A 12971-nucleotide genomic window follows, 5' to 3' on the forward strand; every position below is an offset into this window, starting at 1 on the left:
AACTTACTTCTTGACGCCTGTGTGTTACCGCCATCTTGTGGTGTTCAGAGGACGGAGCACTGAAGGACGACATCGTTCTCTCATCTATGGACTACACTCAGGGTTGGAATAAGATACTACAAAGCTACTCAAATTATTATTTTTCTTGTAGCGTTCGCGCATTAATTTAGAATGTAAGTAAACAGTCAGTTTTACCGGATATACTTCCTCACTTTTTAATGGTCACCCTGCAGCCAATCAGAGTAAAGTATTCGCCCAGACCAGACCATGGTATAAGCCTATTTTTTAGTCTATAGGTATAAACCATTTTAATGGATTATTTCAATAGTTGGTTGGGAGTAGAGAGGTTTTTTTGATATGGCAATTAAACTTTTAGTTCAGTTCTTCACAAGAAAACGTCACAGTACCTTTAACCTCTACAAGGCCACCAGGTTGCTAATGATTGTAATACTTTATTGAAGAAATGAAAAAACATAATTATGTACACAATAATATCCCCAGATGTAGAAGCACAAACATATTCAAAAGGCCAAAATTCCTCCTGTCTCTCTATTAGGTGAGAGCAAGACAATGTTTATCTTTAACTGTATCAGGCAAACTCTGGATGGCTCTTTATGAAATATAATCTACAATTTTTACTGTGCAGTTTTCCATTATCATTAGCAATAAGATTTTAATAAAACAGTTTATTAATTGTACAGTTACAGCAGCAGCAAGGACAAACAGAGACATGATACATGCTTTTATCAAAAAATATTCTCCATCAAAAAAACATACATTCCAAGTAATAAGTAATAAAATAATTAAGGCAACATATGTTACAAAGTGCTTTACAATAAAAACATGTCATTTCTAAAGGACATTTTCAGGAACCAGTTGGATTATATCTCCACCTTTTCTTTCTGTTCTGCACTTTATTAGCATTCAAATGATACATTTATTATTTAAAGTTTAGTTAAATGCCACAAGTTATGTATAGACAATTCAGATGAAGAGTGGAGAGAATCCTTAAAAGAAAATTTTAAAATAACGCAATCTAAACACTGGAGGGAATATGCCTGGTAAATAAACCAAATATATTTCATTACTCCAGATAGATGTAAAACAAACACAGCAACAGAGGGAACAAGCTGCTGGAGAGGATGCAGTGAGAGAAAAGCAAATCAGACGCTCATATTGTTTACTTGCTCAGTAATTCAGGTGTTCTGGCTAAAGGTAATAAGCTATATTAAACATATACATGACATTACAGTTCCCCTCACACCTGGAAATATTTTAGGTATTAATACAAACCAAGATCAGTGCTAGGGACAGATACATATTTAAAATGCTCAGCTTAACGGCACTGAAGCAAGTGACCTTTGGAAACCAGCCAAATCTCCAGATCTTCAAACATGGTACAAGACAATAGAACAAACACTGGGAATGGAAAAACTCACTCTAACAGTCAGGAATCAAATAGAAAAAAAAATAGAAAAAATTGAATAAATTGTATTCCGAGCATATAGTTAGAAGAATTAAACTTTCTAATAAGTGCATACTATAGATGGACACACACACGGACACACACACGGACACGAGCTGCCCCCTCTTTTTTTTGGTGTTTAGTTGCTGTCTTATTTTGTCTGTGTTTTTTATTATTTCTGGGGGGGGGCTCATCAGATAAACATTCACACATCGATAGAGAAGCATCAGGAGCAGTTCAGGGTTCAGTGTCTTGGCCGAGGACAGTTGGACGTGGAACTGCAGGGATGGAACCACCAACTTTTAGATTGGGAGGTGACCGCTCTACCACCTGAGACGCTCCAATAATACCTAACAGCAACGTGACCATTCAGAACGTTAACGTTATCTAATAGCTAACTAACTTCTCAGCATCCTATTTATTTATTTATTTACTGAATTGTTGCTTTATGATCGACCCAGCTCTGTTTTCTCGTCTTCAGTTTTAAACTACATAGTTACATTACATAAACATTACATATTTTAATGTAAGCCTGAGAGCTGATCTGAGATCTGTCGGTCTCACAGGTCACCTGATTATTGAGGGCTTCAGTTCTGTCCTTTTCCCTTTAAGCCTCAGAGCTTTAGGAACTAAATCATTATAATAATGATATTTACATACAACTTTTCATGTAACAGATGTTACAAACTGCTTCACAAGACAAAAATGGATTTTGATAGGATCAATATAAAAAATTAAGTAACTTTAATTTTATCAGGTGTGTTTCTTTTTTTCTTCATTTTTTTCTTATTATCACTTCAATGTTTCGCTCTGTTTTGTTGAGTTTCTATGTAACTTCATGTTGTTCATTTATCATTCATATTTATTATGCTATAATACCCGTAACAACCATCCAGTGGCGAGACTATTCACAGTTTGAGAGGAAAATACAAAAAATGGTGAAACAGAATAATAAAAAAGGTTAATACAAATAATAAAACATAAAAAACATCATGCAGAGAGCTGAACAATCATGTTGACCTACAGCGACATTATTAAATAAAATCTCTGTAATAAATACGATCTTTGTGAAACCTTATTACATCTTTGTTGATCTGTCAGAGTGTTGACTCGTTGGTCCTTTAGGAAGCTGTAGATTGTCATGTTGTTGATTTTTCTTATACATGTAAATTATATTGTAATATTTATTTTGTCAAACTCACTTTGTAGGTCCAACCAACAACAGACCATAATAAGTCTCATAAAGATCTTCTACAAGGCAACAGATTGCATATTTACACTGAACATTATTTACAGACACACACAAACACACCGTACTTCTATACTTGTGAGGACACTCGTTGAAATAATGCATTCCTTAACATCTAACTTCACATCTAAATGTTTAACCCAAACCTGATTCTGAGCTGAATCTAAAACCAGGTCTGAACCCTCAAACAGGCTTTTCTGAGTCTATCTGAAAGTGAGGACCGCACAAATTCAAAAATTCAAACTGGTTCTCACAAAGATAGATGTACAAGTAAACACACAAACACCTTTAAAACAGACTTAAAGTCATCGACCATTTTGTGAATGTAGCAGCTCTGAACGCTCTTCACATGAACAGATTCCCTGGTTGATCAAATTTACTATGGTCGTCATTCACTGATAATTATTTCCTATAACGGATACTTATGAATATTGTTAAACGAAAATATTCAGTTTAGGAGGTGTGACTGTATTACTGATAGAATTCTACTTGAATTATTAAACATTGAGTTTGTCATTGTAATCTTTCTTTGTGTTCTAAATAGAGGAAAACTACTGTCAGTCGCGGATGCCTTACTCCACCTCTGATTAGCAACCTAACCAATCCAACTAACGAAGGCAAACAAAAATGTTTCCCATCCGGAGCTGATGTTACTTGTTAGCTAACACAGCACTGTGAGCTAACGTTTATTTATTTGTGCTACTTCGGGGAAACGTGTTTGGATCTAGTATCTCTGAAAGCTCTTCACATGAACCAATTCCCTGGTCACCCAAATCATTTTGCTGGTCGCCCAAATCCTTTCCCTGGTTGATCAAACTGTTTCCCAGCTGACGAGAACCTGCAGCAAAAAAAAGTATACATTCCATAATGTCAACTTTTATATTACACAGATATTATTTTGGTGGCCAAAACAAATAGATTTACATTTCATCAAAAATCTGTTATACAAACAGGCAGCTCAAATCAAATCTGATTGGTTCATAGCTGTGTTATAATAACCACATACAAAGGCTAGGATTCAAATTCCTTAGAATTAGACTAAACTTACCTCTTACCACAACACAGCGTATTGTGATGATCTTCGCGACTACAAGCAGAACATGAACTATAATAAGAGTCAGAGCTCCCAAAACAAATCCACCAATCATCCATTCGGCCACTTTACTGGATGAGTCCTCACACACTTTCTCTGAAACGCATCACAAACAGCTGATGTAACTCAAACTGAATCTCAGGTACAGCACACAGACTACACACAACACTTAGGGTGTCTAGAAATCTTTTAAACTAATAATACATAGACAAATTAAATTATTTCCTGATTAAACCACCAAGAAAGAAATCTCACCACTGATATGAACAAAGATCTCAGCGTGAGTCTGATGGCTGATTTCCTCCTGTGTTACTACACAGAGGTAGTGGTCTGTCTTGGTCACAGTAGTGTTGAGGGTGATGTAGTAGTGGTCTCTTTCTGGGGTCCGTGTCTCCTCAGCAGGAAGTGTGTTTCCAGCACTGTCCTTCCACTCCACTCCAGATGTTAGAGAAGCACCATGAACCTCACACTGCAGCAGGGCCCAGTCAGCTGTGGCATCAAGTATTGTTACAGATGGCTTCGGAGTCACAGCTGTGAACAAAGTTTAAACAAAAGCTTATTAAAGATGAATACAATAAAATGATAGAAATGTGATAGTGTAACATTGTTGTTTATGCCTGACTGTAGGTACATTGTGTTTAAAGAGAAGAAAAGAACAGAAAATCTGAATGTGAACTTTAACTATTTTTGGGTTATTAGATTACATCAGTGACATCATCACCTTGGTTTTCTCCTGATCTGTCTTTGAAGACTTGTTCTGAAAGACAAATAAAAATATGAAGTGGAGGATGATGGTTTAATATCATGAAGTAGTCAAATGATCTGAGCCTGATAATGGAGTTTCAACATCTAAAATGGATGGTGTCTGAAATATGAGACCTGCTGTCTCGTCTCCAATGTATGTGTATGTGGTTCCTCAACCAATCAGCACGCAGCTCATCTAAATATTCATGAGAATACCATATTTGGAAGAAAAGCTCTCGTTCTAAATAGGGCCAAAACACAGGGATGCATAAGGGCCCATAAAATAGCAACCGGGCAATTTTTAGCCCAACCAATGTTACATACCCTATTAGGAGACCTTAAGGAACAGTGGGAAATACCCTATTTAATCATTCTATCACCCCTTTACAGTCCCTCCAGAAAAACGTGATTATGCGATCGCATAATTCAATGCATAAGCAGCCAAAGTCCGTATATTTATGCGGGGGCCGTATTTTTTCAAATACGCCGCACTTTCGCTGCATAAATTGCCGATTTCCGCACAAATAAGTCACATATATCTTAGCAGAAAGTTGAAAAATGTTGCGTTTACTTCAAACAAGAGCAGCCATTTCTGCCTGTTGCCATGGGAACGTTATGAAGTGATGTAATTACGCGACGTGAACATCATCGAAAAGCCATGATCAAACCACAGTTTTTGCAAGTTCAAGCAATTTCATTGCATAAAATTGCATAAATATCCCGCATATTCCATCGCATTTTTTAAGAAAACGTGCTGCATAATCAAGGATCTTTGCCCGCAACAATCAAAAAAAAACTCCGCATTTTTCTGGAGGGACTACCTTTAAGGTAAATTAAGCTAAAGAAACTGCATAGTTCCCCTTTAAGTGTTTCTAAAAACAGATTTGGTCTAGATCTATGAAATAATTTCTATGGCACTAAAGTCAAGCTGAAACCAGTTACTCCTTTGTCATTTATCAAACACAAATATTGTGTTTCCAGCTTCTTAAACGTGATCATTTTCTGTTTCTCTGTTTTATATCTTTATAAACTGAATATTTTGGGGGTTTGATTGTTGGTCAGATAAAACCAGACACTGGGACACATTGGGCTCTGGGATCTTGGTCGGTCATTATAAATAATGGTAATAACTCTCGGTCATTATAAATAATGGTAATAACTCTCGGTCATTATGAATAATGGTAATAACTCTCGGTCATTATAAATAATGGTAATAACTCTTGGTCATTATAAATAATAGTAATAACTCTTGGTCATTATAAATAATGGTAATAATTCTTGGTCATTATAAATAATAGTAATAACTCTTGGTCATTATAAATAATAGTAATAACTCTTGGTCATTATAAATAATGGTAATAACTCTTGGTCATTATAAATAATGGTAATAACTCTTGGTCATTATAAATAATGGTAATAACTCTTGGTCATTATAAATAATGGTAATAACTCTTGGTCATTATAAATAATAGTAATAACTCTTGGTCATTATAAATAATGGTAATAACTCTTGGGCATTATAAATAATAGTAATAACTCTTGGTCATTATAAATAATGGTAATAACTCTTAGTCATTATAAATAATAGTAATAACTCTTGGTCATTATAAATAATGATAATAACTCTTGGTCATTATAAATAATAGTAATAACTCTTGGTCAGAAAACCTTGACGGGCTGTTTAGAGACAGAGTCAGACCTTCAAATACAGATCAGGAGAAATCATTGGTCAGTCCTGATTGATGATGTCACTGATGTCTACACCTGCAGCATGTGCTACAACTCTGTCACCCAGAGGCTGGGTATTATTATTATTATTATTATTATTCAAAGATTCAGACACAATACCTTCACTTAAAACTGTTGGCCTTTAAACATCTGACTGAATGAACTGAGACTGAACGGGAGTGATCTTGTTAGCTTGTTAGCATGTAGTTAGATAATCCCTGTCCCCCTCTGCTCTTGTCTACCTGATACACTGGGTGACAACAACTAAAGTCAACATGAAGGTACTGCATCACAAGATTTCAATGATACTGAGGTCTACAGAGTTATAGCACACATCAGTGACATCATCACCTTGGTTTTCTCCTGATCAGTCTTTTAGGACAGGTTCTGAAAGACAAATGAAAACATTAAATGGGTGATGGTTTAATATCATCAACTAGTCAAATGATCTGAGACTGATAATGGAGTTTCAACATCAGAGTACAAGCATAAATCACACACACAGGTCATATTTATGATATAATGAAGGAGTTTAGAGTATCAACTAGTAACTAAAGAAGAAGAAGCAGACTAGTAAACATAGATCTATAACACTCAAACCTCCCCTGGTCCAGGAAGCAGAGTGGTTAAAGCAAGCAGCAGCTGAGTTACCATTAGAGCAGCAGTAAGCAGAGGCAGAGACTCAGTTCTTACACCATGATTTAGAAGATCTCACAGGCAGCAGGACCATCAGTGGCATTGATTAGTTTCCATATTTTATACCATCAGCATCAAATGTTGAATCTATGAGAAACCTCCTGGTCCACTGAATCATTCTGAAATTGTAACTGTCTCAACATCACTGGGAGTGCTCCTCGTTGACAGATCGTATTTAAACAGTGAAAATGTGCTCTGGATAGTTTACTGAGGTAGCTGCTCCCTTAAACCCATGAATAAACTATATATTTGGATGAAGACATTCACAAAAACTCAACATGTGATTTATTTCAGTTTCATGTTTTGAGGTTGTTGGTTTATTTAAGGAGGGAGCAGGAGGAGAACTGTTCACAGGCTGCCTGTCCATCAGTCTTAGGACTGGGTACTGAACTTTGATACTGTTTAGGCAGCAACTAAATTTCCTTCTAAGTATCAAAAAATTCAATATCTAGGAGTAAGTCTCATCAGTGTCAGTGAGCCAATAGGCACGCAGCATGCTTCTAACAAGAATGAATAATGTTTGTGATTGGCTGTCCAACGTTTCACGTCGTACAGACATGCAGCAAAAACTACGTTACACACAGAGACGGGGCGCACGTGTGTTGTTGCATTTTAAAGGCTGGACTACAGTGTGTGTGTGTGTGTGTGTGTGTGTGTGTGTGTGTGTGTGTGTGTGTGTGTTGTGATTTCTCTTTGTTAAAATGGATCGTTCAGGAACAACATACAATAGTTGAATAGTTGTGTTGTTCATATGTTTTAACAACATCTTGGATCTGTAGTTTCTTTGTCAGAGGTTTAAACAGAAGACTGAGTGGACAAAGAAGAACAGTCAATGATCAAACCTCAAATGACAGCTGGAGATCTACAAACAATAAATCAAGAATGAAATGTTTAATAAAAGTACTCACCAACCAGAAGCTCAATGTAGAATATTTGTGGTGGCTGAAGACGAGGAAAATAACAGGTGTATTCTCCACTGTCAGATATCTTTGTATTTCTGATGATTATGGAGGAGTTGCCGTGTTTCAGTTCATCTGGAAAATGAGAGACTCGACCTTTGAACTCTTCACTCTGACCTGGACGACCGTTGTTGTAATGAATGCCTGCGTCATAATAGAACACCTCCTTCAGACCTTCATCTTTCTGAGTATCTTTCCTCCAGGCAAAGACCCCTGGTACAATGTTCTCCTTGGTGCTGAGAGAACAGGGTAACACCACATCACTGTCTTCTTTCACAACCACTTTAACACCACCGGGCTCTGAAAGACAAAACCTATTTTAATTATTATGTTAAAATAGAGAAAGTCAGGTTGAGGCAAAGAATGTCACATTTTGACAGTGTTTTCAATCATCTGCCTTTTCTTCAATAACTCATAAAAGCATCATACTGCAGAGAGTCTCCATCAAACACTCTGATCTCTTTCTCTGGCAAAGATCAGAGATATTGTTAGGGCTGCAGCTGTTGATTATTTTAGTAATCAAGTATTCTACCGATTATTCCATCGATTAATTGAGTAAGAGCAATAATATACAATAGTTTGGTTTAATTTTTGGAAAAAGCTACATTTTTATTGCCTACATTGCTTACAATATCATCTCTCAAAAAACTAAACATATTAACTGCATTTAAGTGCCATATAACGTTGTTTTAAAGAAAACATTTTCTGAAATGCAATAACCTCAAACTAAGGCATACATTAAACAGACATAAACATTACCTTAAGTTGTGCAACTTAACTTTCAATCTGAGACTGATCTGTATATAGGCCTATATGTAAACATTAGTTATACTCAACCTATTTTCATTTATATATTTGATTAGAAGGCCACACAGCTCTGTTACACTTATGCTGAAGCTGTTTCTCCGTGAAGAGTGAGAGAAAATGGTGCGCAACAATCAGCTGTTTTTCCGAAGGGAAAGTCAACAAGTTTCTTTAGATCAAATTGTCATCACCACTACCTAGTTTCTTGTCTTTGATTTTGGTAGTTGTTGTGTTTGGTGTAGTTTCATCGTTGGGTCTGTTTTGTGATGGATGATTAAGTTAGACTCAATGTTTTCTGTTGAGATGCTGAAGCACTGACGTTGTGCTATTGTTGTGGTAAGATAGTTAGGTTTTGCAGTAGACACACTGTACAGAGTTTTCGTTTTAATTACATTTGAACTGATTCCAAACTTTGGACACTTTGTCGTTTTCTCCAGCCTGTCTCTTCTCTTAGCCCCTCACTATTTACGCTGCCGTCAGTTTTCATGGCATACTAGCATACTAGCATCAGCCTGGTGTGTGACAGTAATTATCATCCGAGCTTCGAGGCAAATCATTTTGCATCGAGGATTTTTAGTAACCAAATTATTCAAGTTACTCGAGGAATCGTTTCAGCCGTAGATATTGTATAATTTCATTTCTCAAGAATTTGATCAAAAGAAAATTTTTCAACTTGGAGGTCAGTGGCGTAACGAGCCAACACCGGGCCCTTAAGCAGGATTATCAAGGAGGGCCCCCCTACTACAGTAAGCAATAGTCGTTTTGTCTTATTTATCCCATGTCAATAACTTAAAAACTCGTGGGAGTTCATGTTTGTAGTAGTCATAACACTTACCGGTAAGGAGAATTGCAGTAGCTAACCGTTTACATAAGCTTGTAGTTTACTGCATGTATGCAACATTAGCTCATTGTCCAGTAGCTTCTAGCTTTCAGACAAATGCAGTGCAAAATATGATCAGCAACTACAAGGTAAACGCTACCAGCTAATGAGCTACCACAGGCAGTATGATATGCATTAAACTGCAAGTGAGAAAGGGTAAATAGTACTGTAAACACACAAGCTACAAGGCTACAACCAACATATGAAAAGTCATAATACCTCCATTGATAAACACCCACTAATACAGTAAAGGTAGGTGTAAGTGTGTTAAATGGTCAACAGTTGTCAGTTAAGACCATGATGAAGAAACTACACCACTACACAGTTACATGAAGTACCTTCATGTTTCAGTATGCTTAAATATACTTGTGATACAATTCTAATCTTACCAGGACAGGTTGGATAACTACTGGACTAACCTAATCTTACCAGGACAGGTAGGATAACTACTGGACTAACCTAATCTTACCAGGACAGGTTGGATAACTACTGGACTAACCTAATCTTACCAGGACAGGTAGGATAACTACTGGACTAACCTAATCTTACCAGGACAGGTTGGATAACTACTGGACTAACCTAATCTTACCAGGACAGGTAGGATAACTACTGGACTAACCTAATCTTACCAGGACAGGTTGGATAACTACTGGACTAACCTAATCTTACCAGGACAGGTAGGATAACTACTGGACTAACCTAAGCTTTCTCCTTCTGTCTGCAGTCCGGAAGCAACACCATCATCGGGAGCTGAGTCTGATCGCCGCTTCATGTTGAATATACTTGTGTACAGTATATAGTAATGTTTGAATAAATGTTATAATAAAGATACACGTTTCATTAATGTCTTTTTAGAGCTTGTATACCTAACTAGTTATTAAAACAGGTAGCATCTGAATATAATTACTCAGTTAGAAGTTTCCTGTGTCCAGGTCATAATTTGATGGAAAAATAAACATTGAAAAACAGTTTATATTATATACACACCCAAAAACTTAAAAGACACAGACAAACTAGTTAATTTAATGCATTTATTTTTTGAATGGCAATCTCTAATATAGCAAATAATCTATTCAACATCTCTTTTTGGCCTCTGTCTCCCTGCTTGTCTTTTGCTTTCCCTCTCCTCCTCATCTCTCCCTTCTGGTGACGCTAGTGCAGCCACGACGCTGAAGTTGGCATCCGATTCGCAGCTTCTGATTTGGCAGTTAAGGGAAACTTAAAACTGTTTTTTTAACCTCTTACTGTATTGAATGAGTGTTAGTCATTAAGGTAATTTATAATTATGTCTAAAACACACTTTTAGATTTGTGAAAGCTTTATTGTCTTTATGAGAACACAATAAGTTTTTTTCACATATAAACCACATTAGACTAGGCCTAGATCCACCTAGACTTGTCAAATCTGGACTACATTATCCCAGAGAGGCTAAGGAGTCTTAAAAACACAGTTTGGGATTTGTGAAAGCTTTATTCTATTTGTGAAAATGCCATATAGGGAGATTTTACTGTTTTTTGCATATGTAGACCACATTGGACCAAGTCCACATCCAAAACCACAATACCTAAACTTGTCAAACTGGACAAGAATTAACTCACTCTCTCCATGTCATTTATTATATCCATGAGCAGGTCTTCCCCTGCACTTGTGTAAACACGGTAACGCAAACTTGGTAATCTACAGTGGGCAATACAGCACCGTAAAGAAAAGACCTTTACAACAGCAGGTGTGGTGAAAATACTACCACTTTTGTCCAAAGTGGCCGCTAGAATTAACACAAACTGAAAGTTACATATAGCCACTTTAAGTCATAGAAAAAAATGTCTTCATGAATATAATGTGGAACTGCTGTGGACCTATCTTTGACAGCAACACATTTAGGATGTATTTGATCCTGTCAGAAGACACCATGGTGCACACTTTATCAGAGAGTGTGTCACAGCTGTCGAGGAAGTTTGACAGGTATTTCACAATCCTGTCCAGCTGGGTTTCATCATCAAAGAAGATCGGGACCCAGCGTTCCCCAGAAGTGGGTTGCTCCTCACCTGAGACAATGGCCTATGAAGTATAAATTAAAAAAATCTTAATAAATACTCAGTCCTGCCTCTTTTTCTGAGGAAAGGTGAGAAAACAACACTTATGTTGAAGGAGAAGGATTTGAAGAGTAAATTAAACCACTGGCAAATCTATGACGATATTTGGATTGATTTCCAAAAGGTAAAAATAACTTTTTCTACTTTTCTTTTGAAGTGAGAAGGAAGACCTGCTCATGGATATAAGAAATGACATGGAGAGACGTGGACTTGTACGTTGAATGTCAATTAGCAAAGGCCATGCTGTGGCAATAAAATAAAACAGTTTATTTAGCCTCTCTGGGATAATTTAGTCCTGATTTGACAAGTCTTAAGTATTGTGGTTTTGGATCTGGACCTGGTCCAATGTAGTCTATATGTGAAAAATACAGTAAAATCTCCCTTTATTGCATTTTCACAAATAGAATAAAGCTTTCACAAATCTCAAACTTTTTGTTCTGTTTCTGTTTTTAAGACTCCTTAGACTCTCTGGAATAATTTAGTCCTGATTTGACAAGTTTAGAAAAACGGTGAAATCTCCCTTTATTGTGTTCTCATAAAGACAATAAAGCTTTCACAAATCTAAAAGTGTGTTTTAGACATAATTAATAATTTACCTTAATGACTAACACTCATTCAATACAGTAAGAGGTTCAAAAAACGGAGGATCAGTCACTTAGCAATGTAAATTATGTTTCCCTGCTGAATCTGACAGTTTTAAGTTCCCCTTAAATTTCCACTTAACTGCCGAATCGGAAGCTGCGAATCGGATGCCAACTTCAGCGTTGTAGTGCAGCCTCCATTTGTTCCTTAGTCCCTGTTAAAAGACAGCAAACACAAGAAAAAGATCTTTACCATTATAAATGCTATAACGGAATGTTATACTTGTTACATGGGAAACTACTCATACATTTTAGCTTTCATTTAACGTTGCTAGTGAAGTTAACAAGGTGCAGCTTTACCTCCAATCCTGCAGCTACAACTGATAAACACACCAATTTCTAAATCTCTCTTATTTAATCTCTGCTAACATTACGCATATACAGTAACGGCTTAGAAAAAGAGATGAAAATGCCACCGGACATTAAACTTTACGAACACAAATGGCATAAAAGACAGCAACACAGCTAGCTAGCTAACAGCCTAATGTTAAATGATAGGTTCAGAACAAATGTACGGCAAACACTAAATATACTTACATTTAAATGTTAATTGTGCCATCAGCGATGCCGCTCCCACTCCCACTTAGGTCCGCCATTGTTGTTGTTTTTTTAACGAGCC

General features: G+C 36.6%; 1 protein-coding gene across 1 annotated transcript; it reads right to left on the minus strand.

Annotated features, from left to right (window-relative positions):
- Positions 1-3417: 3417 nt before the first annotated feature.
- On the minus strand, positions 3418-8234 carry LOC116036196 (butyrophilin subfamily 1 member A1-like; the record flags this gene model as incomplete). The annotated part of the gene is made up of 4 exons (XM_035998897.1): positions 3418-3552; positions 3763-3903; positions 4063-4338; positions 7884-8234. Coding segments are annotated over 4 exons (903 nt in total), but the record flags the coding sequence as incomplete, so codon positions are not given.
- Between the last annotated feature and the right edge of the window lie 4737 nt (positions 8235-12971).

The sequence above is a fragment of the Sander lucioperca genome, unplaced genomic scaffold (assembly GCF_008315115.2).
Source record: "Sander lucioperca isolate FBNREF2018 unplaced genomic scaffold, SLUC_FBN_1.2 Unpl_85, whole genome shotgun sequence".
In the NCBI taxonomy this organism is placed as follows: Eukaryota; Metazoa; Chordata; class Actinopteri; order Perciformes; family Percidae; genus Sander; species Sander lucioperca.